This window comes from Bos javanicus, chromosome 3, assembly GCF_032452875.1.
Source record: "Bos javanicus breed banteng chromosome 3, ARS-OSU_banteng_1.0, whole genome shotgun sequence".
In the NCBI taxonomy this organism is placed as follows: Eukaryota; Metazoa; Chordata; class Mammalia; order Artiodactyla; family Bovidae; genus Bos; species Bos javanicus.
Window position 1 is genome coordinate 15,694,111 of NC_083870.1, and position 27,511 is coordinate 15,721,621.

A 27,511-nucleotide genomic window follows, 5' to 3' on the forward strand; every position below is an offset into this window, starting at 1 on the left:
ACACAGTCCCCTGTCTAGGAGTTGTTTTAGAGAGGTCTTGTCTTTCGTGCTTGTGTTAGTACAGGGTGCTTCCCTGGTGGCTCAGCGGTAAAGAATCCGCCTGCAGTGCAGGAGACGCGGGTTCGATCCCTAGGTTCGATCGCTAGGCACCTGGCGGGCTAGAGTCCATGGGGGTCGCAAAGAATAGGACTGAGCGACTAAACAAAAACAATTAATATAGGGTGTGTGTGTGTGTGTGTGTGTTCAGTTGCTCAGTCGTGTCTGACTCTTTGTGACCCCATGGACTGTAACCCGCCAGGTTCTTCTGTTCTTGGGATTATCTCCGCAAGAATACTGGAGTGGGTTGTCATTTCCTTCTTCAAGGAATCATCCCGACCCAGGGATTGAACCCGCGTCTCTTGCGTCTCCTGCATTGGCAAGTGGATTCTTTGCCACTGCACCACCTGGAAAGCCATAATACAGGGTAGAAAGCCTGATTAAATCTTTGGAAGATTTAAATACGGGCCCACGCCTCTCACCCAGAAAGAGGCAAGAGAGGTGCGGGGCTAGGATCCATGAAGTTTATCCAGCCATCTTAGGCACATTGCTCCTTTTTTTTTTTTTTTCTTTTTTTGGACGTCTAGAGATACAGCGAGAGGAAGGGACAAATCGCCTCCCGGGGACCCCTCACCCCACCCTTTACAGAGCCTCAAGTGGCAAGCTTGATGCTTGCCTTGGGATTGGCACCTGTCCCTTTCCACCCCACACCTTCGTTCTGGGAGAACGAAGGCCACAGTCTCCAAGACGAAGCAATGAGGTGGTTGCGGGCCGGTACAAAGCACCTTTGTTCCCAAACCCTCCGGTGGGGTGGGGGAGGGGGGAGGCAGGTGTGCGGCCTCGGAATCGTGGGAGCCGCTGCCCCGCCCTGTCCCAGCTCCGGGGCTCTGAGAACACCAGCTAGTTCCATTTTCCCCAGCCACTGGTCAGAGGGTGGGGAAGGCGAGTCCAACAGCTTGACGGGTTTGTCAGTGGCCGCCGCTAAAGGGCCGCGCAGCGTTGGGGGCGAGAACTTGGCGACTGGGGGTGGTAGAGGGCATACAGCGTTCTTTGTGGTGCTGGATTATGCAGAGACATCACAGGCCAGGCAGAAACAAGCCGCGAGCATCCCAGGGATCCTCTCACCCAGCCTGGGACTCTAGCCCTCCCTATCCTGTCTTCGTCTGAGGCGGCAGCGTCTCCTGGCGGCCAGACCTGGAATCGCAATTGGGGAGACCCTCCTTCCCAAAGCAGACAAACTTAAAGGCGCGCTCCCAAAGACCTCGCTTTTATTGTAACTCAGCAGACAGGCTGTGCGCACTTCCTTTATCTCCGTCCAGCTCCCAGACCCTCCCCAACCCCCAGATGCCGCGGCGTGGGCCAGTCCCCAGAGTGCTGTTTGACAGCAAGTGGAGATACCCGGTGTCTTCAGACTCCTGCTCCACAGCGTCCAGGCTCTGGCTCCTTCAGTCACCGTGGCGGGCTTCAGGGGTCAGGTCTGCCTATTGGCGTCCTAAATTCAGGCTGGAGGCAGCAGAACCTCAGGAGAAGTTAGAGGTAGGGCGAGGACGCTGCTGGGGGCGGCGGCGCAGGCCTGGGATGTGGAAAGCCAAGAAAAAAGGTCAGAGGTGCTATTTTCCCAGACCACTCGCCCAATCCACCCATTCTCCACGCCTCTCCTCTCCTCTCCTACCTGGAGGGTACCACTGGGGGCGGGATTCCAGCTCCAGGGCCAGGCAGGTCACCAGAAGGGCGCCGGCCGTGAGGGTCAGCAGGCAGTGGCTTTCTCGGGGGTGGGGGCTTGGTGGGCCCCTGTGACTGAGAGAGAGAAGGCAGCTTGGGAGAGCATATCATGTTGTTCACCTCTGACACACTGATGCTGGGGAGCACCAGCTTGAGAGGTGGCACCATAGGTCACCTGTGTCTCCAAACGAACCTGTCACCATTAAAGATGCCACTGGGGTATGTGGCCTCAGGCACAGAGGGCGTCTTGCCACCAGCACCACTGCCAAGGCCACCAGCACCACAGCCCTGGGTGGGGGGAGAGGCTGTGCCCTTCTCTCCCCCCACGGTTACCTTTGGGCGCCTCACCACCGGGTCAGCGGGCAGAGGGCGGGTGGGGGGATTGGGTCGGTCTGCCAGCTCAGCCTGAACAGAAAGAGGGGCAGTGACTATGAGAGCACAGCCAGGGGCAGTAGACATGCGATGGGTCTCCCCAAGGGTTCAGGTCAACATGCAAAGTCAGCCAGGGGGCAGGAGAGAACTGGGGCATGCGCATGGGGCTTGAGCGCATGCCAGGAGAGGCCTCAGGGGAGAAAGGTGGGGGTCACTGGGGGGTTGTCCCTGGCCAACTGCAGTCCCGCCACTGACCACTAGATGGTGGTAGAAACCAAGGCAGGAGGCTCACCCGTTGCTGCTTCTGGGGCTCAGAGTGTCTGAAGGCTGAGGGCACCCTGGTCCCCTAATGACGAGTGCTACTGGCAGGGAACAGGGATGAGAGCTGCGGTTGGGCACCAAGCCTCCCACCTGCCCTGGGCCAGGACCGGGCCTGGCCCAGATTTACCTGGAGTCTCTTGGGCACAGGGTCAGGAGGCAGCGGCCTGGAAGGAGGGGCCGGGAAGCCAAGAGCACTAGCCTGCTGAGAGAGCAGGAGGAGCAGACAGGCAGGGGACGGGGGAGGGAGCAGAAAGACAGATGTGGGCAGAGAGGTGTTAGTGCTCAGGGATGGGCAGCCAGGGCCCCAGGGGCAGTGGGGGCTGTGCATGCGTGCGGTTATTCAGTTGCATGCAGAGGGGGTGACAAGTGGTGGGGTAGGCATGCAGACCACCTCCACACACGCACTCCTGTCATCAGATCCGGGGGGCTCAGGGCAGAGGCACTCACCGGCCCTTCTACACCTGGTGACCAGGGCCTCATCAGGTCCTGGCACACTGAAGACCACTCTGAGCACCCCCTCATGCCCTCCTGGGGCGCCACTGCTGGGAGCACAGGTAGACCCGCCTTTGAAAGCCACTGGCTTGGCCAGCTCACAGAGTTCAGCGCCCCTTCCTCTAGGTGATTGCCCCTCCCAGTCCAGACTGGACTCTGCTTCTCAGCCTGCGGCAGGGGAGGTGGCGGGAGGGCTGGCCCTGACTCCAGTGACTGACTCATGGGCGATGCAAGTCTTATCTCTGAGTTCAGAGCCTTGGACACCCCCACCCCAGGGCCCAGGCTGGATTCCTGGCTGGATCGGGGCCCTCTCTGCTCTGTCATACAGACTTACCTTGGCACCTGGCATCACGAGGGCCCTCTGTGGGGGTCCTGGGCGTTCTGGGGGACCAGACTGGGCTGCCCTGAGCGTGGAGAAAGACAAGGAGGGCAAGGGCTCAGCCTCAGACCATTTTGTGCCCATAGGCAGCCCTGGAGTGGGGTTAATCCTTTGTGGCCCTTTGGAGCATGGTTTAGGCCAAATCAGAGGTGAGGAGGGGAAGCTGATCAGCCTGAGGGAGGGCCCCACTCATCCAGCCCTGGGGCTCCTGGAGAGAAATGGTCCTAGCACCGCAGTGGCCCCACCTGGGTCTACACGCGAGGTGAAGAGTTATGGGGCACAAATAGGGAAGGGGCTGTATGGGGTGTGGCCTGGGGGCTGCCCAGGGGGTGGGAGCAGGGCTCCAGAGCTGCTGTCCTTAACAGAGATGTTGAGAGAGTTGGTAACAGGGAGGCTGGTACCTGTACTGGCAGCTGGGTCCTTTGAGCTGGCAGAGTCGTTGGTGCAGGCGGGCACGGTGCCAGTAGCTGGCACCAAGGAGCACCAGGACCAGCAACAACAGGAGGCTAAGGGGCAGCCCTGTGGTCAGGGAGCTGGTTGCTGTGGGTGAGGTTAGGTGATCAGCGAAGGTGAAAGGGTCAGGGGTCACAGGGAACCAGCAGTGAAGGGATCAGGAAAAGAGGGGCGATGAAGGATGCCCTCTCAGCTGCCCCTGCCCCTGCCCCGTGCTACCTCTGACGTGGGTGGTGCAGTCTGGCGGTGCCCAGCCCTCCTCACAGTGGCAGCGTCTGTTGCTGTCGCAGACCTAGGATGCACAGGTGGGACAGTGAGGAGCTGGGCTCTCTGGGGCCGTGTTTCCCTGTCCCCAGCTTTTCAGGATCTCAGATGTCCTGTCTCCTCCCAGCACGGCTGGGAGGTGTGCTGAGGATGAGGGGGTGGAAGTGCCACCGCTCTGGAGAGAGGGACTCTATCGGCGCCAGCGGCGGAGGAAATTAGACTGAACTCACGCTGTGAGTGCCTTCTATCTGCCAGCCACTGTGCCAGAGCTAGTGCTGTACTCATCTCATGTGCCCAGGAAGTGGGTACTACTATTATGCCCGTTAGATGAGGAAACTGAGCTCAGAGAGGTGAATAACCTGCCCGGGTCCCACAGTTAAGACACAGTAGAGCAAGGATTAGAACCCAGGTGTGTCTGTTTGCAAAGCCCACCATTATTTTCCTTCCCAGAGGCTCCCCTGCTTCCCCTTCATCTCCCCCCATGCCAGCTCACCCCATGCCCGTGGCATCTCCTTTGACATTCCTGTGCTCCCAGGACCTCTATTGGCTGGCACTGCTGCTCAACACACACCTGCCCAGTGGGGAGAGAAGAGCAAAGATCACCCTCTAACACACTTTACTGGCACTGAGAGGCTGAGGCCTGCCACACGTTTACAGATGGGGACACCAAGGCTCACAGGACAACAGGACTCTGCTCCATCTGAAGTGAGGATCTGAGCTCCCCTCAGAGACTGCGCTGTTTGCACTGGTGGCTAACGAGGCCTGGGCACTGCTCACAGCAGTTCAGACATCCCTCCCCACCTGGCCCTGCCCACCGAGGCTGCTCACCAGGCCGGGGCCACAGGCTGTGCCAGGCAGAGTCAAGAGGGGCTGGGCCACGTCATTGCCCAGGTCCAGGTGTACCCAGCTGCAGTTCAACCTCAGCTGGGTCCCGTTGGCTTCCAGCATCTCCCAGCGAAGATCTCGGGCTGAGCCCAGCAGAGGCTGGGCCCTCCCGCCCTGGCACTGGAGTTGCCCACACATAGCATCTCTGGGGTGAGGGAGGAGGTGCAGGGTCAGTGTGGTGGAGCCAAGATGCCCACAGACCTAGAGGAGGAGCCAGGTTCCCTCACTTACCGAGGGGCACAGGACACATAACTGCCATCAGGGTTGCGCCCACAGCTCCCAAAGGCGTCCCCTCTAGTATTGGCAGTAAGGAGGCAGAGCGGTGCGGCGGGCTTGGCCCCAGGCCCCCAGAGAGCCTGGCACTGCTGGGCATACGAGGCACAACGTCCTTGCATGCACACAGCCTGTCCACTGGCACATGGCTCACCGTCCCCCATGCTGACATCCGGGGGGCACTGGGAGCTGTCTCCTGGGCAGAACTCAGGCAAGTCGCAGTCACCTCTGGTGGGGCGACACTTCCAGCCAGCTGGACGCAGCTGTGGAGGGTGGGTGAATGTCAGTTGTGGGGGTGGGGCAAATCCAGCCAGGCCCTGGGAGTTGGGGTGACCTTTTCCACCCTGGCCCCTGGCAGGTGGGCTCTGGGTGGCCGGTCCAGTCTGTGCCCACCTGGCAATTGTGACAGCAGAGTCCATCAGATGCGCACTGGGCCCCTGGCCTCAGCTGGCAGGTGAAGTAGTCACAGCAGGGATCGGTGCATTCCTGTAGGGAAGGGCACAGACGGCCAGGCATCAGAGCAGGCTGGGCCTGGGACCCCACCCCAACTGCCTCCTGGAGCCTGAACCCTAGGCATTTGCACGGCAGATGAGAGCTGGAGCCCCACAGTCTGCCTGCTGTCCCCACAGACAGGCAGGCGGGGAGAGGGGCTCTGGGGGCTTGAGACAGCCGATGAGCCAGGGTGAGGGCACAGAGCTGCAGGGGCAAGGCTCTGGGGGAGGCGCTTACATCTGGGAAGCCACAGTCACACTGCTCCCCGGGCTCCACCAACATATTTCCGCAGACACTGGCCATAGAAGGCAGACCGGACAGCCGTTCAAAGAGGCAGCTGCCCATCCCGCCCAGGAGGGCTTCTTCCAGGGCCTGTCGGCTGCAGTTGCTGAAGTTCAAGCCTGGCAGGAAGCTGGGGATGAGAGCAAGGAGGTTGGGGCTGCGGACCTGCCCCTGCCCCTTCTGTCTCCACCCTGCAGTTACTCACTCTGTGGAGGCCTGCATGATGCAGCTCTTGGCTGGGGCTGGACCCGGGCAGGGGCAGCTGTTCCCAGGGGAGTCATGGCCCAGGCCCAGGCTGTGTCCCAGCTCGTGGGCTATTGAGGAGGCGACTCCCAGGATGCTCGTGGAGTGGTCCTGTCATTGGGGAGGGGAAAGCCCAGGTCGAGCACCAGCTTGATTGCTCCTGTTCTCCCTTCATCTGGCCTCTTGGGCCCTGAGCAGGTCCTGCCTCCCTCCTTAAGTGCTTCTAAGCCAGGAGGAGAGCCCAGGCCTGGGTGGTAGGGAACCTGGGCTCTGGCTCAGCTCTGTTCCCCATATCTCACTGTATGGCCCTGGGAGAGCACCACTGTTCTTTGGGCCTCAGCTGTCCCCCCGCCCCCTTGAAATGGGCAGAGCTTCTAGGTGAAGACATGATGAGCTGGCCACAGGCGAGGGGCACCTTTCATGTACCCCTGCCCTCTATAATCTCAGCTTGGGGCTGGCAACTTTGCTGGGGGTTTCCGTGAATATATGGCGCCACAGCTGGCAGGACCTAGATGGGGAACAGGGAGGAGATGTGGTCATAGCTCACCATGTTCACGCCTCCTGAAAACTCAGGAGAACAGATGGAGTTCTGAATGGCCATGCCGACCATGGGCCCAGAGAATGAAGTGGCCCTGTGGGATTGAGAGGTCAAAGGTTAGGGCGTCAAAGTAAAAGTGGCCAGAGCATCAGGCCCTCGGGGAGGGAGTTGGGGTGTGAAATTGGCCAGGCCAAGGCAGAGCCAGACCCTGCTGGCTGGCCCTGGGGGAAGCCTTACGTCACCAGCTGGGCGCTGTCGTGGGGCAACCGAGGCAGCAGGTTCGTCCTGCGCCAGTGGAGGAAGCTGTCTAGTGTGAGACCTGGGTTCTGGCTTATCTCTATCAGGTTGTGCTGGGTCCAGGCCTCCAGGCCCACTAGTGCCACCCGGACGTTCATAGGCCTGAAGAACTGAAAGAGAATGGGACTCAGGAGAGGGCTTCCCGAGGTTGGGGGCCATAGGGATGCTGTCAGGCCTGACACTCACTGTGTCCAGGAGGAGGGCCACTTCCAGGGTGCGGTTCAGGAGGCTCTGGAAGTCCCGGTGCCTCTTGACCTGCGGGTTAAGACAAGTGGCCAGGAAAGGTAGCACGGCTGTCAGAGGCCAGGGGAGGGCAGCCAGGGCCCGGCCAGCTCACCTCGGCATGGTCAGCCACAATCACCAGCTCAACAATCTTGGTCTCTGTCACCACGTCCCGCCTCCACTGTGGACAAGAGGAAGGAGCATCAGGCACACCCACCAGTCACCACCCGCAGCCACGCCCACCTGGCCAGGCTGTGTCCACACCCACCCTGTGTGGTCAAAGCGAAGAGAGTGAAGAGTCCATTTTACAGAGAACCACTGAGAGCCTGGGAGGCCGGGGACTTGCCCAAGTGGACTAAGAATAGGTTATGAAGCTGGGAGTAGAGCCCTGGTTTTCTGGCTTCAAATTCTGTGCTTTTTCCAAATTAGGAAAAAAAAAAAAATAGCTGACACCATGAAATACTTAACATATGCCAGACAGATTGGAGTTCTAAGCATTTACATACATATATATATGTATGTAGGTTCATTTAATTTTCACAGTAATCCTATAAGGTAGGTAGTTCCATTATCCCCACTGAATAAATTGGGTTCTTACTGCTTGATGATCAGTAACTATGTATTTGCTATATCCAAGTGAGAGCTCTCTGTGTTTGGATCATAAGACAGATGAAGGGTTTGAGTCAAGTGCCTGCATCCAAATCCTGGAAATACCATGTATTAGTTGAATGGCCTTGACCAAGTCGCTTAACCTCTTAGAGCCAGTTTTCTCACTAAAACAGAGCTCTGGATAGCACCTATGCCCCAGGGTTGCTGGGGTGAGTGAAGGAGTTAATGTTTACACAGCGCCTGGTGCTGCAAAATCGCTCCGTGAGCAGGAGCTATCGTTACTATGAGCCAATAGTTCTGAGGGCCAGGGGGCCAACCCCGGGAACAACAGAAGCCCAGCCCTCCTGCCTTCCCTCCTCACCCGGTGAGTGTGACGCTGTCCCAGGGAGGGCTCCGGTAGAGCCTGAGGGAGCACAGATGTGGGCCATCTCAGGGCACAAGTGTGGCGTGGCAGGAGGAGGTCTTGGATCCGGGAGACAACTGGGGGACCCTGAAGGTCCCCTGGCCCCAGCTCCACAGAGTAGCTTCTCTCTGGGGACAGGATCACTAAGCCCCTAAGCAAAGATGCAGGAAGTCAGAAAGCTTACAAGCTCCATGCCTCGTTTACCCTCACTCTCTCCACCTTCATGGAATCGACCGCTTGTACCTGAGCCCGGAGCAGGTGCAGAGAGAGACCCAGGAGTGCGCGTGGCCATGCACTCTCCCCTCGTAGCAGCAGTTCTCCTACAGCAGAGAAGCATGAGTGCTGACCTGAAGGCCAGGCCAGATCTGAGCCAGGCGGCTAGCTTGTTGGCGAGGATATGCAGTGTCCTCCCAACCTCTAGGAATGCCACCTTCCAGTTGCCCCTTCCCTTAATCCCCTCAGGCCAGAAACAGGGCACAAGATGGCCTGACTCACCAGAGTATGTCCCTCACCGACCACCCGGGTGCCATCAGGCTGGTACCACACCAGAGTTGGGCGGCCTGAGACTAGCTCCCTGCGGAATGAAGAAAAAGGAGGGCAGGGTCAGCTGCCTCTTAGGACGGTGCAGTGACAGCTTGAGGGCTGGAGGTGGTAGAGGGGCGGCTGGAGGCCAGGCAATCCCCCTGACCTTCCTGCTTCCCCTCAAGTAGCAGAATATGATGGTTGGGCCATAGACTGGCTACAAACCCAGGCTATCTGGGTTCCAATCTAGTTTTTAGCACCCACCAGCTGTGTGACCTTGGGGGAGTTATTTAACCTCTCTGTGCCTTGACTTCTTCATCTATGAGGCCAATAATAATACAAACAGTATCTACTTTATAGACGTTGTTACGAAGATTTAGTGAGTTCAGGCTCTTAGTACGTAAGTACCACATCGTAGTACCACATCATAGATGCTATATGAGTTGTTAGTCGTGTTATTAGTAACATTACTGCTATCATTATTACCTATTCTGCAGCAGCTCCAGGATATGACTCTCACCATCCAATTCCAGTTTGATCCGCAAAGCCTCAGGCAGACTGGTCTGTGGGTACCAGAGGGCATGTCACCTCCCTGGCCCTGTCTGTAACTCCTATCTTCTCTAACCAGAAAACCTCAGGCCCTTAGGAGAGCACCGACGATTAGATCATTGGTGGGGGGATCCCGAGGGAGGGGCCAGGAAGCCCTGCCTGGCCTGGGGCATTGTTCTGGGGGGTTGTGTGGGGAGGTCAAGGAAGGTATCTGAGCCGCCCCTTCTCGGCTTCCTGCCCAGAGAGGAAGCATCATGGAGGGCCCAGTGCAGGCCCCAGCCCTTCCTCTGACTCAGCTTTAGAATTGGGAGGGGAGGGTATCTGGTGGGGCCCGACCCTCTCCAAGTCCCCCACTGAGAGAACCGACAACATGAGACCAAGAGAGCAAGTTTGGCCTCAGTGGAGATGGACGACTTGGGTGGGGCTGAGGCAGACAGATGTGTGTGTAGATGGGAGTAGGGGGGATAAGTGAAGCCAGGTGCTGGGGTGTGCAGGGAGAGGCGGCAGACCTGGGATGGCCATGCTGCTGTGGAGTCCACTCACCTGCTCTCAGCCTGTCTCTGTCTGGAGACACCTGACTACTCAGGGTGGTGGGGGGTGTGAATGTATTTCTTTGAGGGGAGAGAGAGGCTCACCTGAAGCGCCTCTGCTAGGCTGAGTGTGGGGTTGTCCTGAAGGATCTGGGGCTCCAGAGGTCCATTCTGGGCCCTCTCTGGCCTTGCCTGCATCTCCTCAGTGACACCTGCAGGGTTCCCAGGACACCCCAAAAGAGTGCTGAGAAAATCAGCGCCAGGCTGGAGGTGGCTGCTGCCCTCTGACCCACCTGGCTCCCAACCCATCAAGGCTCTTTTCTGCTTGAAGGACTCCTACATTGCATTCTGGGACTTAAAGGAGAATACTGGGGATGGGTGGGGGCTTCTCTCCAGTGTTTCCCTTTCATCCCACCAACCCATCCACAAGTTCCCAAAGAAGTTCAGCTTGCCCAGCCTGTTGTCCTTCCCTGTCCCCCTCAGACCAATCCCAGGTTCTCACAGGGACCCTCCCCCTGTTCCCACTCCCTCCCAACCCCCTCCTCCCCTGGAACGCCCCCTCTCAGGACTGGGCGAAGCCTTGTGGCCCAGTGCCCACTCACCCTCCCTTTCCTCACATCAGAGATGCCGGGAACGCCCATTTCTGGGTGAGCATTGCAAACACCCCCCTCCCTAAACACCCCTCATGCCCAGTTAGGCACACCCGCTCCCCACAGCCTCTGCTTCCTCCAGGAGTCCGCCCCCCGCCCCCAATAGTCCGCTCTCCTCCGGACACTCCACCCCCGCCTGCCCTCTCGGCCCCCAGCCCAAGACAGCAGCGGGAAGTGAAAGTTCCAAGGAGGAGTTGGTGTCCCAGCCTCTTTCCTGGCCAATTCTCCCATTCCTGGCTCCTCCCGGGCCCCCTCCCGCTCGGCGAGCTTTCTGGTGGGATCAGCACCAGGGTGAGGGGTGCCGGCGTCTTGGGCCTGGGATGAGGGGCCAGGAATTACCCTCTTCGCCAAACCCTAGGAGCCGTGCCTTCTCGGCGCCCTGGCACCGGGTGGAACGATCAGCTAGGCCCCAGAGGAGCGAAGACGTCAGTCCCGGGGAGCAGAGCCCCACTATCGCGATCCTGAGGGGGTGCTGGGCGAGGCCCCGCGGTGCCCAGTCCCGGAGCCTGAAAGTGTCCTCGGGGACCCTGCAGAGGATGACCGGCCCGGGGGCGCCGGCATCCCTCCACCTTCCCTCCCCACTCCATCTCCCCGTCGCCGGGTCCTCGGCCCAGAACATCAGACGAGGGCAGGCTGTGCTCTGAATGGGGTCTCTCGGGGTCTCCGACCGACCCCAGGACCCCAGGGCCTCCCGACTTCCCCGCGCGTCCTCCCAGGGCGACCCCCGGCCCACTTCTGGCCAGGCACTCACCTATATCTGGGAGCGGCCGGGAGGGCAATGGGCTGCCCGCGCCCAGGAGCCCCAGGGCCCAGAGCAGCGCCAGGCGCATGGCAGCGCCGCCCGGGGCCGGGCGAGGGCAGCAGGTGCTGGGCCGGGCGCCGAGAAGCCGCGGCTGCCGGGTCGGCTTCTCGCACCTCGCAGCCAGGCGCAGCCACAGGCCCCTCCCAGGCTCCTCCCACTCGGCCAGAGCCAGGCCCCGCCCTGAGGCCCCGCCCCTGGAAAGGCTCCACCCGCACAGTGCGCCGGGTCCCAAAGAAGTGTGGATCCAGCCCTTGACTGCGACTGCCGCACTGCTCACCCTGCTCTGCACAGCCACCTCAGGCTGCTGTGCAGGATGGGAGCCGAGGCCCTGTCCGACCGGTTTGGGAGTCGCGCCTCCACCTGGCCCTGGGTCAGGACGCCTTCGTAACAGCTTCACTGCTCTCCGCTCTCACGACCGCAGCCGGGCTTTGCCGGATCAGGTGGGCTGGTTCTCCCAACTGCCCAGCTCACCCTCCGGTACCGGACGCCTGCGAGGCGCGGGCAGCAGGAGTGTATGAAGCATTTATTAAACAGGAAGGAGCGGATGGGAGAGGGAGCAAGACGCCCCTTCACTCCGCGTAGGTAGCATCATCGTTGCTGTCGCTGTAGGCGGAGGAGGAGAGCTCCTCGCGGGGTGTGCAGACCGGGCACCGCTGCCGCATGTCATTCCAGCACGAGCGGCAGTACACTGCCTCGCAGTTCGGTGTAGGGCACACGTAGGACTCGGGCGTCTCGGGTGCTTGGCACACCACGCATCGGCGACGCAGCAAGGGGCGCAAGAGCGGGCAGCGGCGGTGCAGGATGTCAACCAGATGGCGGCGCTGTTGAGAGACAAGGCGGGTTTAGAGCCGGTTGGGCAGCAGGCGAGAAAGATGGGGAGCTGCAGAACAGCGCTTCTTTTTGGAGAAGCGCTTCTTATCTGAAGTCTCAAAACCTGACTATGCCCATATGTTTGAGGAAGCTGGATTTGGCAAAGAAGAGCCCTGGAGGGCAAGGGTTCTATGGAAGTCGGTCCTGGAGAGCCTCCCTCACTTCGTGATGGAGAGTGAGAAGATGCAGCCGGTAATAGCAACAACCATCATCACATATACTCTCCCGTAAATCGTAAATCGTCTTATTTGATTCTCACCGTGAGGCTGAGAAGTGAGTAGGGCAGATAAGACTATCACTACTGTGTTCTCCTACTCTACAGATGAGAAAGCTGAATCTCATAAATGTTAAATGACTCCCAAAGGCAGACTGAACAGTAAAACCTGTCTGGATCCAGGTACCCTGATTTCAAATCACAAGTCTGGCTCATTATGCTCCTTCTGTCTCCCAGCCTCTCTCCACACGTTTTCCAGGAATTCTCAGGCCACCTTATCAGGTCACTCTTTGCTCAAGAAACTCCAGGGGCCCCACTGCCTGCCAAGCAAAGGCAGGACTCCTGGCCTTGGCCTTCTGAGCCTTCCACAATCTGGTCCCTTTCTAGCCTCTGCTCCAACTTACCTCTCCCTGAACTTTACATGTTCTGTGCCAGTTTCTCCTTAGACTTCAAGCCCTGGCACTTGGTTGGCATTTCCTTTGGATTCTGAATCCTTGCACATTCTGCTTCCTCAACTGGGAATGAATGCCCTTCACATTTCCACCTGCCCATCAAAATCCAGTTAACTCCATGATTTGGTCATGGAATCACATTATGTTCATTTTGAGTGAGTTTCTTAGGAGATCTGGATCAAGATGATGGGCTAGAAGCACATGGAGCTCACCTCCTCCCATAGTATCAGTATGTTCATCAGACATTCATCCAGCCCGTACTGCATGTCATGGGAGTTGGGGAGGTCTAGGAGCTGGAGGGAAAATTTAAGCAAACATGGTCTCTCACTTTTATGAGCTTTTTTAGGGCTGATTAAATAAGAGTGGCTGCTCCTTGTGTTTTTAAATGATATTGGGCCCCGTACCAAGAAACTGTAAGTGAATTAATTCAATTCAAACAATAACTATGTAAGGCAGATCTCTTTTTAGCGGAAAAAACTGATGGCTTGGAGAGGTGATCATTTTCACACAATGACAACTAACACGTATATAGAACTTGCTATGTACCTGCACTGTGAACTCATTTAATCCTTACTACAAACAGATGGAGTAGTTAAGTCCATTTTACAGAAGGGAAAAACCAAGGCTCAGCATTTAAGTCAGTGGTCAAGATCACACAGTTGTCGCAGTAATAATGGGAGGGGCCAGGATTCAAACCTCAGCTCTCTAGGGATTTCCCTGGTGGTCCAGTGGCTAAGACTCCAAATGCAGGAGGCCTGGGTTCCACCCCTGGTCAGGGAACTAGATCCCACCTGCTGCAACTAAGAGTTCACATTCCGCAACTAAAGACGCTGCATGCCTCAACTAAGACCGGGCACAGCCAGATAAGTAAATATCTTTTTTAAAAAACGATATCTTTATATTAAAAAAAAAAACAAGCTCTCTGGCACCAGAGCCTCATAGCCAACCACCATTCTATCTATTACTGATCTCTAGTGAGCAGGCCTCATAGATTTGTCCAACCTCCCCATTCTGCAGAGGGAAAAACTGAGGTCCAGTGAAGACCATGGCCAAGGTTACAAAGCTCACTGAGGGCGTGTGGATTGGAGCCTGGTTCTGCGGACAGTGTGGCCTTTCTGTATACCACATCCCTCTTCATGAGGCCTCCCTGATCCCCAGCCCACCTGAGTCCCCTCACCTATGGCACCTCCTCACACCCGCCACACACCCCCCACCCCTCTGCTGGAACTGCACTGAGCTTCTATTCTGAAGTCCTCTCAGAAGAACCTGTGGCTTTGCCTTGGGCCCCTTGTTTCTGATGAACCCGTCTTGCTTTTCTTTGACCCGACTATATCAAATCTGATTCCTCCTTTTTGCCTGCTTCCCTATGGTCCAGGTGGCTCAGTTGGTAAAGAATCCACCTGCAATGCAGGAGACCCCAGTTCGATTCCTGGGTCAGGAAAATTCCCTGGAGAAGGGATAGGTTACCCACTCCAGTATTCGTGGGCTTTCCTGGTGGCTCAGATAGTAAAGAATCCTCCTGCAATGCAGGAGACCTGGGTTTGATCCCTGGGTTGGGAAGATCCCCTGGAGGAGGGCATAGCAACCCATTCCAGTATTCTTGCCTCGAGAATTCCATGTATAGAGCAGCCTGGCAGGCTACAGTCCATGGAGTTGCAAAGAGTCGGACACAGCTGAGCGACTAAGCACATCACAGCCCTATGGTCCACTTAGGATCTCAGGCTAGGCTGAATACTGGGTGCAGATATGGACACAGCCTTGACCTCCAGGCACTGGATGACCAAGGCCTTTGCATGCATCCCATCAGAACTCACTGAGCATCAGTAGACTTGGGACCTTGGTAGGGGTTGGATGGACTAAGGGGAGATGCCCCCCCACTCCGGTTCTGAGACCCAGAGGCACAGGTCTGGACTTACGGGAGCCCTCTGCTGTCTTGCCCGCCTCACGATGGTAGCCCTCCTCAGCTGGGTGAAGGCTGCTCTCTTCCTTAAGAGATCGTTGTAGAGGAACAAGATCCGCTTCTTCTCTCTCTGGGGCCAAGGAGACAGCACAGAGGAGGAAGACATCCCCCAGGGTGGGGCCGATGGGGGGCTGGGTGCAGGCTGGTGTGTGCGCACCTGAGGGTGGGGAGGCTGGGGGGCACACCTTGGGGAAGTAGAAGGCTGCGATGACCCTCCGGAGCCGGTAGCCGAAAGCCTGGAGCAGACAGAGGCATGCTAGGAGGCCGCTCGGTAGAGCTGCTTTCAAATAGGCCCTGGTGTTCAGGGGCACGGGCTGGGGCAGGCAGGCTGCGGGAGGAGGCGGGCCTGTCAGGGGCATGGCCCGGACCGGCTGGCTGCAACTCTGCACTGAACTCCCCATGTTCATGGGGTGTGGGTTAGGTCTCTGATTACCCTGTTATCTTCCTGCCTGCCCCTCACCCTGCAGAGCTGTGTTGTCAGTATTGTAGCCATTAGGCCCAGGAAGCTATTTGTTCAACATGGCACAGATGTAGAAATTTTCCATCATGGCAGAAAGTTCTACTGAATGACATTGCTCCAGAGGGCTGGGACCTTGGGGGACCCTCTGGACTCCTCTGACCCAAACCTGTTATCCTCCAATCCTTCAAGCTTGACCTGATGTTTCCTACTCTGATTCTCTAATGCAAACACACCGACCCCCATTTCACCATAGCCAAGGCCCAGTCCCCTAACTCTTTGTCTTGGAAACACCCCGCCTGTCTCCTCTCCCCGGCCCCCAGCCATCAATTCCTCTGATCCAAACTTTCAGCATCACTCACGCATGTTGTTTGAGTCTACCACCATCTCAGAGGAGGTGTTCAGGGCTCCAATGGTATTCCGAAGAAGCCGGGCAAGCATGGAGTCTCCCCCGACTTTCACTTCCAGTTTATGACTGCCTGATGCCAGGATAGAGGTCGTGGTGTGTGGAGGGAGTGGGGGAGTCAGGAGAGAGTTGGAGTTAAGGGCAGGATGGGCACTGGGTGGAGGGGAGAGGTCAAGGCATAGCAATACTTCTCAACCGCACAGGACTTTCCATCCCTTCACTGATTACTAATGCCTCCTTTTGACAGATACAAAGGGGAGTGGAAACTGAGGCTCCCAGTGACAGCTGTCAAGTTGCAGGGCTGATATTTGACCCTAAGTGGGGCAGGTAGGGGCTGAGAAGCGAAGGAAATGACAGAACTAGGGACTTCCTTTGTGGTCCAGCTGCTAAGAGTCTGCCTTCCAGTGCAGGGTTCCATCCCTGGTTGAGGACCTAAGCTCCCACACGCCGTGAAGTAACTGAGCCTGAGAGCTACAGCTACTGAGCCCGTGCTCTGGAAGCCATGCGCCACAACTAGAGAGAAGCCCATGAGCCACAACTAAGACCTAACGCCGCCAAATAAAATAAATGTTTAAAAATTGGAAGAATTGGGGTGGGGTGGCTGCACAAGGGTGGGAGTTCTCCAGGGGGTTGTCTCCTTGGGCCTGGAGCCTGGAGTGGGGGCTGGGCTCACTGCGGAAGGAGTACTGCACGAAGGAGTGGTGGCGGATAGTGTCGAAGATGGAGTAGAGAGCCCAGTCCAGGCCACAGAGCAGCAGCAGCAGCAGCAGCACCGGCAGTGTCTCCACGAGCTCCCTTAACTGGCCAGGGGGCAGGAGGGGCGGAGCTGGGCAGTGCCGCTGGTCCAGGCCTGGGGCCTCCTCTGAGCCCCCTCTGCCCTCCACCCCTCAGATCCCTGCTCTAGTAGGATCTGGGGTCCTGCCCTCGTGCCATCCTCACCACGTTTCTCATTTCTGTGGCCTGGATCGTGGGGTCCCAGGGGAAGATGACGGTTTTCTTCTCGGCTTTGCGGAGTGGCAGCAGCGTCTGCTTGCCCTGGGAAAAACGTCCCCACGGTGAGAAACACTGAGCACCCTCTCCTCTTCCCTTCTGCCCTCCTGGAGCAGGAAGGCACCCAGGGAACGGGACAGGGCACTCCTGGGCAAGGCTGCGCACACTCACTAGCTTCTTCCTGCGTTCATCGATCTGACAGAAGTAGGTGCTGATATAGATGTTGTCAAAGCGGATGTCCCCGTTATAGCTGTCCATGTAGGAGAAGCACCTGTGGGTGAGGGTGTCTCCATCACCTCCAGGTTTACTCACCCCCAACCCTGGGCTTCCCTGCTGTGGTCAGTCAGCTGACCACCCAGCATGCACCAAGCACCGTCTATGTCCTAGGAGAAGGCCCTGCCCTGCCCTCCAGCACCCCCACAGTCCGGAGAAAAACACGCATGCACATTCTGCTGAGACATAACAAAGGTGAGGAGGGGAGGGGGGGCTGTGTAAGTGTGTGCCTGGGAGGTAGGGGAAGGTTTCCTAGGCATGGAACTTTCAGGAAGAATATCAAGCAGAGGAAACATTAGGAGCAAAGGAGGGAGACAAGGAAAATCCCTCAAGGATGCAGAAATCGCCCGATGCATTGACTCCCACGTCCATCTCGCATGCCCCTGCCTCTTGGCTGAGCCCTCAAAACATCTCCTGGGAGCTCACTTGAAGCAAAACTCATTTCAACCATCATTTCCCTTCTCCTCTGATACACCCCTGAGTAAAGCGATGTTTTCTGTGTGAGCGTGTGTGCACGCTCAAACCTAGCTTTTCTGTGTATCTCTCAAAGTCCCACATAATGCTTCAGTTTCCTGAGGAAAAATGTTAATTGTTGGAAATGTGTTTAAAACTGTAAAAGTACATTAAATAAGCTCTGTAAACTGTGAAACATGATTTCCAATGCTATTGGTTCTGGGACCCTGTAAAAATCTTTGCCTTTCAGATAGAAATGTCTATAAGTGCAAAGAAAGACTGTGAGCGCCCCCTTGTGGGAAGCACTACCACTGCTGGTCTGGGCCTGCGGAGCCGGGTCTCCTCCCCTCCCCGGCTCAGCCCCTCCAATGAGTGACCTCACCCAGGTTGAAAGCCTGGAAGTGGCTTTTGACTCTGTACCTCCTTCCTTCCCTCCGCAAGCTGGCTCTGCACCTTCCCCCACCTCCCTCCATTTCAGGCCAACTTCCTGCCACGCCCCCCACCCCCACCTCCATTCCAGCCTGGCTCCCTAACCTCTGACCCACCTTGGCCTCCCTGCCTCCAGGCTGCTCCAGTACGGCCTGCAACCTTGCCACTGGGGGGCAGTTCAGGACCCTCCTGCAGGGATTTCCAGACTGTTCTGACTATGCCCGGTCCTCAACCACAGCCTCTGCCTTCCACATCCCACAAATGCTGGATTCCTGACCCAAGAGAATACTTTTCCTCTTCTTGGCTGTGGCTCCCCATCTGCAGCCTTTTGAAGCTCAGTTATGGCCCTTTCAGCGGCACTTCCTCAGCTCCCATATCTGTCCATAGTACAGCCTTTGAATCATCTCTGTCTTGTGGACGCCTCTTCTACCTCCCCTCAACCATGAGCGTCTTGCGGGCAGAACCATGGCTCATTCATCTCTGTCCTCCCACAGGGCTCTGGACACACACATAAACACTCACTTGCAGTCTAGGCCCCACGGACAGGGGCAGAAGGAGCAAGAACCCCTGCGGCTGCCCTTGTCCAGCCCCTGCCCATCTCAGGCACATGGGGCTACAGACAGGAAACAGAGGGTCCAGAGGTCGGCAGGGAAGCAGAGTGAGGCCCAGCGCAGTCCAGCTGGACGCCAGGCTGGGTGGGGTTGAGGACTTTGGTCCAAATGGAGGGAAAGTAGCTGCCAACACAGCAGGCGGGAGAAAATGAAAGCAGAATTGGACGATAAAAATGGCACAAAGTCAGAGCCAAGGGGAATATGAAGGGCAAGAAAAAAAAAATCAAAAGTCAAAGCTAAAAGTTAAAAAAAAAAAAAAAAGAAGTCAGCGTCGGGATAAAGGCCGGAAGGAGGTAGATAAATGAAGACGGTCGCCCTTTTAAGGTGGTGGGAACATGGGGTAACGTTTCTTCTGACAAAATGTCCACATTTCCTTTAACTTTGTGTAAACAACGAACCCAGCTTTGTAAAAAGGCAAAGTCAAAGGCGAAGAGTGTTCAGATTCAGTCGAGGAGGGCTCTGCAGCCCCATTCCTGGGCCCTCCCTCAGGGCGAGGCCGGCGGGGAGGCTAGCTCCGAGCGGAGGTTAAGGACTCACGAGTGGAGGACCAGCAGGAAGGTGCAGGAGAGCAGCACGTGCAGCAGCCCCAGGGTCCGCTCGAGCTGGGCCTCCTGGCGCCTCACGTAGTCCCGCACCTCGGTGCTCACGTGTTTCCAGCTCGTGTTGAGGCCCAGCACCCCAGCCCGCCTCTCCTCCTGGTTGGACGGCACAGGCGTCACCTCAGAGGCCCAGACCCAGCTTCCCAGGCTGGCTGTGGCTTCTCCCCCCGGGGTGCTTCCCTCGTGCTCTCCTCCTCCCAGGAACTTCAGGGGGGCCTCTGCTTTCTGTTCACCGCCCTCCTTGACACCGTCTTGCTCCTTTGCACCTCTGTGAGCTGACACCCTCTCACACCTGGCTGCCCCTTCCCACAGGCTGGACACCACCGCCCCCCACCCCCGCCATGATCCAGTGCCTTAACCGCTCCCCCCCTCGCCCCCTCCCTCGCCAGCCACCTCTCCTGCGTCCTCGCCCCACTCTTCCTCGCATCCTGTGCGCTGTGGCCTCCTCCTCCCACTCCCTACCTCCCCCCACCTCACACTGCCCCTCTCTTACCTTGAGGTTAATAGTCGCTGAAAATTCCCCCTCCAGGCCATGAATAGATTGGTTGAGGGAGTCATAGGTCTGCCCAAAGTTGCCTTCCACTGGGATGCGACTGCGGCACCAAACTTCCATCACTGCTGGGCAGTGGGACCAGGTCAGGGGCCTCCCTGTGCCCGGCCTCCAGTCTTCCCTTTCCGTGATCCTCTGTGTTTTGTCTCTCTGCCCGTGACTTCTTTTCTTTCTTTTCATTTTTTGGTGCGACTTATGGAATCTCAGTTCCCAGGCCAGGGATTGAACCTTGGCTCTTGGCAGTGACAGCTTGAAGTCCTAATCGTTGGAGTCTTAACAACTGGACTAAAAGAGAATTCCCTGCCCATGGCTTTCTACCACCATGAGTTTTCCCCTTCTTCACTCCCCTTGAATTCTTTCCCCCATTTTTTTCACCTGTCTATAACCATACCAAACACTAATTATGATAGCCAACACTTAACAGAGCAGTTCCTCTGTGTGCTGGCTCCGTTAGCTGCTTTTCATGTATTATCTCCTTAAATCCTCAAGACCCCTAATGGGATAAGTACTATCATGATGCCCATCTTTCAGATGAAGAGACAAAGCAGGAACTTACCTGAGTCACAAATCTGGTCAGCTGGAGACGCTGGGCCCTAAGGATGCCGTGTCCTCAGAGCCCAAAGCCTCCCCTCCTGACTGCCTTCCTGCCCGACACCTTCCCAAGGTCCCCCAGGACTCAGATCCCTAGCCCTGGTGCTCCCCACCCTCCTGCCTCTGTGCTCACCCTTGGCAATGCTGCAGAAGAACTTGAACTTCATGGGCAGGCAGAGTAGGTGGTTGAGGAGGGGCACCCAGATGCGCTGCATACACACTCCATGCTTCTGGTCAAACCAGCGGCGGCAGCTGAACATGGCCTCGTTCACCACATCTGCAGGAAGGGCCAACGGGGGTCTGAGGTCCCCACACCCTGAGCCGACGCCCGGGCCCCTGCCCTGCCCAGGGACCCCCGCTCACAGGAGCAGCGCAGCTTAGTCTTCAGCTCATACGTCTTCTGTGTAGAGAGGTGGTGTCTGAAGGCTGAGGCAGCAGGGGCCTCCTCACCCGGGGCTGTCTCTGAGCCCTCGGCATCCTTGGGTGAGAATCCACTCTCACTGTTCACCTGGGCATCCAGTTCCTCAAAGGAGTTGGTGATGTTCTGGGTCTCAGCTTTCAGTGACTCTTTACTGCTCTGGGGTTGGAGGCAGGAAAGGGATCAGGCATGGTAACTTGGAGCTTCTGTGCCCGACAGCCTGTCTGTCCCCAGCATCCCAGGCTCGGGCTCTTACCTCCAGGTACAAGGAGCCGAGGCCTGGAGATGGGCTCTCATCTCAGATTCTTCACTGTTTGTAGGCCTTGGGAGCCCTCTCCCCTCCCCAGGTGCTGCTACTCCACTTACCTCCCAGGCTCCCAGCTCCTCCCAAGGCCTCCCATTCCAGATCCTTGCTAGTCAAGGAAGGTTCCCCAGGTCCTTGACTTTACCCCTCATCGCTACTCAGGCCACTGTGCCATCTGCACTATCCCAACTCCAAAGCCCCAAGGTCCTTGTCTCCCCAACTCCTCAACTTTCCAATTTTTCCAGATCCCAATCTTCAGTCTTCCAGTACCCTATTCCCTCATCCCCTGACCCTCAAAATTTCCCAACTCCTCAAGGTCCGGGCCCCCAGTTTCCTGACATTCTAGCTCAGCCGCCCAGAGCACTACCTACTTGGGTGTTTGGGAATGTGTGTGGGATGTGCCCCAGGGGCCAAGGGGTAGGAGCTCTTCTGCCATTTGGTGCCCAGAGACCAGGGCAATGCTTGGGAACAGTTCTGCCCAAATGCCAGTACCACTTGCCCTGTTGTGAAACTGTAAGTCCAAGGTCCCTGCTCTCAGCTCAGGTCATCTAGGCCCTGTGGGGAGAGGGACCCCGAGACCCTGCCCGTGTAGGGTCCTGACCAGCAAGTCCTTGAACACTGCCCGCAGCGGGGCTGTGGAGATACGCCAAGCTGTGCGGGTGTTGTTGATCTGCAGCTCCACCGTGCAGCCGAGCGATGCTATCACCGCGTTGAGGTTGTGCCGCAGGTTGGCCACTGGTCCTGAGGGAAGATGCCCTGGTAGATTACCTCCCTCTAGAGCCAATTAACTTTCTCCAGCCCATCCCGAGCTCCCACTCTGCGGGCGGTGACCACCTTCTAGAACTGTACATTGATGGGGCCCAGAAGCTGGTGAGAGGTCATCTCATTCAACCCCTGATTTTTTTTTTTTCCTTTTGTAAATGAAAGAGGCTCAGAGACTCAGAGGAACTCTCTTAGGGGACACACAAGTCAGAATAGCTGGGATTAGACCCCCCACTCTTTGTTCTTCACCAAGCCTGGCTCTCAATGGATAGCCCACCCAGAGTCACTGCTTCAGTGTCACTAACTGGTACCCAGGGGCACACACTCACCCTCATAGATGGCGGCCAAGGCATATCCCAGTACAAAGAGCCTGCCCTCTTTGCCCAGCATCTTGGGTATTAGCAGAAGGCTGGCACAGCGAATGTGAGGCGAGGTCCCCCAGCCTATAACCCCCAAGCCTGCCAGGAGAGCCCAGGAAGTGGTGAGGCAGAGTAAGAAAGCTGCCTCCCCCACCAAGTTTAGCAGAGGACCCACCTCCCACAGCTCTTTTCTAGAACCGTCACTGTACTGCCCTTGGAAGGGCTTGGAGAGGAGGCCAGAGATTGAAAAGCCAGGGTCAGTGATTGACTTGGTGCGTATGTGAGTGTGCGTATTTGTGTTAGGGAAGGGGGCCAACATTTTCCCTTTCCAGGCTGGACTCACAGGTACCCTAGGTACTGAGGGGGCAGAGAGAGCAAGAGGTGAATTCTGGAAACAGGTGTTGGTGCTCAGAGCAGTCGGAAGAGAGGTCATAGCCACCTCGATATCCCTGCGCTCTGACACCTACAGCTCTGTCCCTAATTTTAGCCTTCGGTCATGTACCTCCTGGTGTGTTTCAGCAGCTTCACATGTGTCTCCCTGTGGTCTCTGCAGCGAGACAGTGAGCTCCTTGAAGCTCATAATCCAGGGAGAGAGACAGACGGGTAAACAGATGACTACAACGCCAAGTGCACAGGGAGGTGCTTATGGAGAGCTGTGGGAGCCCAGGAGGGGGCAGGCGTTTCTGCGGGGAGGGGTGGGGCTGGGAAGGCTGGACAAAGGCGCGAGGTGACAGCTGGGCCTGGGCGATGAGTAAGTGTTGTGAGGCATTCCAGGCCAAAGGAGTAGCATAAACTGGTCAGGGAGCCCAGAAGATTCCTGTGTGGATGGAGTGTTCTCCCAAAGATGGCCAAGGCAGACCCCTAGTCCGTACCCTTCTCTCCATCTGCTCTGGCCTCACGGAGTCCCCAGCATCTCTCCTGGGAGCTGCCTCGTCCCTTACTTCCTCTCTTGCTAACCTAGATTTCAATTTTCTTGAGGCAGCCAGAGTGATCTTACAAAAACAAAAATCGGATCCTGTTCCCCGCTCTGCCTGAAACCGTGCAATGACTTCCCATCTCTGCTTGGGATCAAATCCGGACTCCTCTAACACCATCACCAGACTCTCATGGTCTGGCCCCTTCCCACCTTCAGAGGTGACCTCATCCTATTCAGCCCTTCGCCCACCGCGTCCGCCCACACTGGCCATGTTGCTGTTTCTGGAACTTGCCGAGCTCGCGTGTCCGCCCGGGTCTTTGCCCTGGCTGTTCCCCTGCCAGGAGCTCTCCTCCCCTAGCCTTCACCTGGCGGCTCTACCTTGCCATACAGGTTTGCTGCAAACCCCGTCAGCTGCCACCTCATGGTTTGTTCTCCCTTCTTCCTTGCTAACACAACTTGGGTTTTGTTTCGGGGCAATGGCCTGTCCCTACCCTGGCCCCTGGGGGTAAATCTGGATCCGTCTAACCCAAGCATGCTATAGTAGGGCATCGAAAGGGAGGTGATTCTGTGGTCTTGGCCTTTTGGCCAAACTGAGGACGACAGTGGACAAATAGTCGCCCTACTTTCTGAGGGTGATTGTTGACTGAGGGCTGCTCTACCTTCTAAAGAGAGCCTCATGGAGTTTGCTATCTGGGCATTCCCCAAAGAGCAAAAGAGGTGTCTCACCCCTCTACCCCAACCAGCCTAGACAAAGACAGGGCCAGAAATCGGAATTATCTGGAAGTGGAGGGAAGTGGTTAGAGCAGGCAGACATAGGGGAGGATGGGTGTTCACTTCCCCATGGCACGTGACAGACTCCGAGAGCACCCTTCTGAGGCTGGTGTTGCAAGAAGGGGAACCTGGCTGACCCCTCCCAACTGGACACCCGCTGAGCTGCAGAGACTGGCACGGCCACCCCAGGGCTGCCCCAGAGCACAGAAAGGGAAGAGCGTTCATGGAGGAGGCCAACAGGGCCTCCCAGGAGTACGGGGGAAGCAGGCACATGGAGCGTGGTACTTCTCATCATGACAGGGGAAGGGTGACTTCAAGAGGTCCTGTGTTCCCTGTTTGGGAGGGCAAGGACGTTTCCTTTGGGACAAGCATACATATGGAGGGCATGTTAAGTCGCCTCCGTCATCCAGACTCTTTGCGACCCCATGGACTGTAGCCCGCCAGGCTCCTCTGTCCATGGTATTCTGCAGGCATGAATACTGGAGTGGGTTGCCATGCCCTCCTTCAAGGGATCTTCCCAACCCAGGGATCGAAACTGCATCTCTTATGTCTCCTGCGCTGGCAAGTGGGTTCTTTACCACCAGCGCCACCTGGGAAATAGAGAGGGCAGCAAGCCTCAAAGCCATCTGTGGGGGTCCCATCTCAGAGGGCTGCCTGTTTAGGGGGAGACATCCAAAAATAAGAGTCTGCAGGTAGCCTGTAGGAACTACAGGGAGCTTCGTTCAAGGTCAGTCAAAGAGAACTGCCCTCAGCAGGAAACCGGGCCCCACGCAGTCCACACAGAGCCTCCAGCCAGACCATGAACAGGGCCCCCTGAGACGACCAGGGTGTGAGGGAGTGCTGCACAGAGGCGGGGGAATTCTAACAGTATCGATGACTTCAGACTTTTGTCCCTTTTCCTCTAATTCTTCTAATCCCCTTTCTGACATCAGAAGAGCCAGAAAGGGAAGGAAGTGGAGAAAAAAAGTGAGTGAGCAGGCTGTGCCTCTTGTCCGCCGCAGGACCCCACTCCACGGATCAGGCCTGCGCTTCGGGGCAAGGGCGTGGTCAGAAGGGAAGATGTTTGAGAACGACGTGAGATTGAAATCTTGACGTAGAATGTACTGGACTGGACCTTTTAAGCCCCGAAAATAGTCATAATTACTGAAGCAAGACTAGATCTTCTAGATTTAAATCACAGAAAGCTAAGGGTCTGTGTGAGAGGTCATCAGTGGGGAGAAATGTGGGAAAACAGCGGTCAGAGAGAAAGTAGTTTCCTGTTGGACTACATCGAGGCGGCTGATTCAGTGAGCTGGGGACGATGCCACGTCCGTGCCCCTTGCCTGGGAGAGGGTTAGAAAGGACACATGCTGCACTTTGGACCAAAGAGGTGTGGGGGAAGTCGGCTGGGGGGTTACAGGAAGCTCTTTGTTCTTATAGGAGACACGAAGAAGGAATGCACTGGTCTTTTGAGATTGTCACGTGGGGACGTGGCGTCCGGATTTGCTGCAGCCATTTTGTGACCTGAAGAGAAATGATCTACAGGCCAAAAATGGCAGAGAAAAAAGTCAAAAGGAAGCTTGGTTCTTGGTGGGTTTACTGAGCTGCCGAACTATCCAAATTCCCAAACTACTCTACGTTGAAACTTGTTAAATGAGATGTTAAATTTCCTCGATGGTTAAACCACTTTTAGGCGGGTTTTCTGTTCCTGTGGCTCAACATGTCCTGATGCAAGGCCTCCCTTCACGTCACCTTCTCTCAGAAGCCCTCCCTGACTACTCTCCAGCTAGTTCCCAATCCCTTTCTATCACATTCCCCTGGTTTACATTTTTCATACCACTTGGAACCATCCAAAATGCTCTTGTCTATTTCTTCATTTATTGTCTAACTCTTCCCGCTAGAATGTAAACTTGAAAGAGAGTGTAAACTCAGAAAAAACTGGGTGTGTCGTGGGGAATAGTTAAAAGGAATTAAGAGGTACAAGCCTCCAGTTATATAACAAATAAGTCAGAGATATATAACAAGGAATTTGGTCAATAGGAAATATGACCAATATTTTATAATAACTTTAAATGGAGTATAATCTATAAGGATACGGAATCAAAAGGTTGTACACCTGGAACTAATATAACATTTCAAATTAACTGTATTTCAATTAAAAGCAACATGTTCAATAATATTGTAAAAACTTTGTACAGGGAAAGATGGTTCTTAGACTTATTGTGGTGATCATTTTATAATGTATGCAAGTGTCAAATCACTATATCGTATGCCTGAAATTAACATAATATTGTACATCAACTATATGTCAATTAAAAAAGAAATCATTATAAATTTATAGCAGTCACTGCACATACATATATAGACACACATGTATGCACTATATACCATAATGTATGTATGTGTATGTAATGCATGTTATATATATTATAAACTCTATGGGTCTAAAATTTAAAAAGTGAGCTGAGTGCTTGTCAACCTTGTTCACTGCTGAATGAATCCTCAGCAGGTGCTTAGTTAGTGCTAAATGAATGAGTGAATGAATGAATTGAATTTATCAGAAGCAGCAGGAAACAAGATCAGAGAGGTCAGGAGAGATGGGGATTATGAATGGTTTTGGGGTTTATCATGGGAGTTAATCTCTGGAGGAGGAAATGGCAACCCACTCCAGTATTCTTGCCTGGAGAATCCCATGGACAGAGAAGCCTGGCAGGCTACAGTCTGCGGGGTTGTGAAGAGTTGGACATGACTGATCACACACATAGGGGTTAATAGGGAGTCCCTCAGACTGGGGAGACTCTTGCGGGCAAGGACTGTGTCTTCTGTGGACTGGGGCCTCTTCCCTCTGATCTCCCCTCAAAACCCAAGATGAGGCTGAAATTACAAGGGACACTTAGGAACAGAAGAAACAAGAGGAGATTCCTTCCTGGGCACCCAGGGCTGTACCGTATCCCTGCTCTTAGCCCAGCACTAACCCACCAAGCTGTATAACGTCACCATCTTCTGATCTTCATAGATGTTCATAGGGTTCACCAGAAGCTGAAAGAGACCTAAAGATACAGGGTTCAGCCAAAGGTCAAAAGGTGCGCCCCACCTCTGACCTCTGTTCTGTACTCACCTATGGCCAGGAGCCCGCCGGTGCCTGCCCCCAGCAGGAAAGCGCTGACGGGAAACTCACCTGGCTGGCGCCATAGGAATTGGTTACAGGATCTGGGCAGCCCCCAGTTCAGGAACCCCTGCACCGCTGAGGGGTCAAACGGTTTAGCCCAGCAGGGCCAACATACCACTCTTCTGGCTGGGACATGGTTCATTAGGATTAGGGGTGGCAGACAGGTGGAGGATGGGGGAACTTGGATAAGGGTGGCCGGGCCGCGAGGGACCCTGGGGAAGTGGGGCAGACACGAGGGAGAGAAGAAAGGGCTAGGCCAGCGGAGGGCGCTGGAGGAGAGGGGTGGAGGCTGTGGGCCCCCAAAGTGGGGGAGGGGCAGGAGTCCTGGAGGAGAGACTGGGTGAGAGGAGTGGGGGCCAGGAGTTGCTTCAAGTCACTGGGAAGTGTCGGGGTCTCTGGTGACTGACTCACTGGTGTGGGGTAGTTTCCTTTGCCCTTTTGCTCGATTCTGATGAGGTCTAATGGCCATGAGTCTGCTATGGGGAAGTCTCTCTCATTCCAGAAAGCTCCTCGAGGATGTCTTTGGATCAGAGGTTCGGCTTCTGTCTCCTCTGCCTCACCCACAGCTTGTCTGAGGGCTGTGTCTTTTAATTCCTCAGCTGTGAAATGCGGAGATTAGAGACCTTACCTATCCCTTTGCAA

The 27,511-nt window shown here is 56.1% G+C and overlaps 2 protein-coding genes across 16 annotated transcripts; both read right to left on the minus strand.

The window, feature by feature from the left end:
- Positions 1 to 1,289: 1,289 nt before the first annotated feature.
- ADAM15 (ADAM metallopeptidase domain 15) lies at positions 1,290 to 11,463 on the minus strand. Of its 13 annotated transcripts, none has more exons than XM_061404139.1 (23): positions 11,286 to 11,463; positions 9,990 to 10,096; positions 9,292 to 9,368; positions 8,779 to 8,857; positions 8,527 to 8,603; positions 8,242 to 8,434; positions 7,387 to 7,452; positions 7,236 to 7,304; positions 6,990 to 7,159; positions 6,762 to 6,846; positions 6,177 to 6,325; positions 5,927 to 6,101; positions 5,591 to 5,683; positions 5,156 to 5,460; positions 4,868 to 5,069; positions 4,533 to 4,610; positions 3,995 to 4,067; positions 3,724 to 3,862; positions 3,278 to 3,347; positions 2,579 to 2,653; positions 2,092 to 2,163; positions 1,709 to 1,833; positions 1,290 to 1,609 (listed from the first exon to the last, which is right to left on the minus strand). In XM_061404139.1, the coding sequence occupies exons 1-23, from the start codon at positions 11,362 to 11,364 to the stop codon at positions 1,567 to 1,569; spliced, it is 2,601 nt and encodes an 866-aa protein (XP_061260123.1). In that variant the 5' UTR covers positions 11,365 to 11,463; the 3' UTR covers positions 1,290 to 1,566. The 13 variants fall into 13 exon arrangements, with proteins under 13 accessions (XP_061260123.1, XP_061260114.1, XP_061260108.1 ...); XM_061404130.1 differs by having other exon boundaries at positions 2,579 to 2,650; positions 5,927 to 6,128; positions 11,286 to 11,456; XM_061404124.1 differs by having other exon boundaries at positions 5,927 to 6,128; positions 11,286 to 11,456.
- Positions 11,464 to 11,544: 81 nt separating this feature from the next.
- On the minus strand, positions 11,545 to 27,511 carry DCST1 (DC-STAMP domain containing 1). Of its 3 annotated transcripts, XM_061404314.1 has the most exons (16): positions 27,281 to 27,511; positions 26,819 to 26,944; positions 26,676 to 26,750; positions 22,005 to 22,133; positions 21,515 to 21,654; positions 20,555 to 20,768; positions 20,325 to 20,468; positions 19,544 to 19,665; positions 18,989 to 19,146; positions 16,857 to 16,956; positions 16,635 to 16,730; positions 16,369 to 16,495; positions 15,652 to 15,768; positions 15,018 to 15,160; positions 14,789 to 14,902; positions 11,545 to 12,157 (listed from the first exon to the last, which is right to left on the minus strand). In XM_061404314.1, exons 1-16 carry the CDS (start codon positions 27,336 to 27,338, stop codon positions 11,906 to 11,908), a joined length of 2,115 nt encoding a protein of 704 aa, XP_061260298.1. In that variant the 5' UTR covers positions 27,339 to 27,511; the 3' UTR covers positions 11,545 to 11,905. The 3 variants fall into 3 exon arrangements, with proteins under 3 accessions (XP_061260298.1, XP_061260294.1, XP_061260307.1); XM_061404310.1 differs by having other exon boundaries at positions 26,819 to 27,511; XM_061404323.1 differs by having other exon boundaries at positions 12,042 to 12,157; positions 15,018 to 15,068; positions 26,819 to 27,511.

What these genes read in the sequence shown, in the direction of transcription:
- ADAM15 (XM_061404124.1), bottom strand. Translation starts at nt 11,364, where the DNA reads ATGCGCCTGGCGCTGCTCTGGGCCCTGGGGCTCCTGGGCGCGGGCAGC. An exon ending in TGGCCCTCCTCCTGGACACA is followed by an intron (nt 7,160 to 7,235) that starts GTGAGTGTCAGG and finishes ATTCTCTTTCAG; the next exon opens with TTCTTCAGGCCTATGAACGT. An exon ending in CAGCCTGTGGCCCCGGCCTG is followed by an intron (nt 4,611 to 4,867) that starts GTGAGCAGCCTC and finishes CCCACTGGGCAG; the next exon opens with GTGTGTGTTGAGCAGCAGTG.
- DCST1 (XM_061404310.1), bottom strand. Translation starts at nt 27,011, where the DNA reads ATGAACCATGTCCCAGCCAGAAGAGTGGTATGTTGGCCCTGCTGGGCT. An exon ending in CTTGGCCGCCATCTATGAGG is followed by an intron (nt 21,655 to 22,004) that starts GTGAGTGTGTGC and finishes ATCTTCCCTCAG; the next exon opens with GACCAGTGGCCAACCTGCGG. An exon ending in CGTGCAGTACTCCTTCCGCA is followed by an intron (nt 15,769 to 16,368) that starts GTGAGCCCAGCC and finishes TCCTGGCATCAG; the next exon opens with GCAGTCATAAACTGGAAGTG.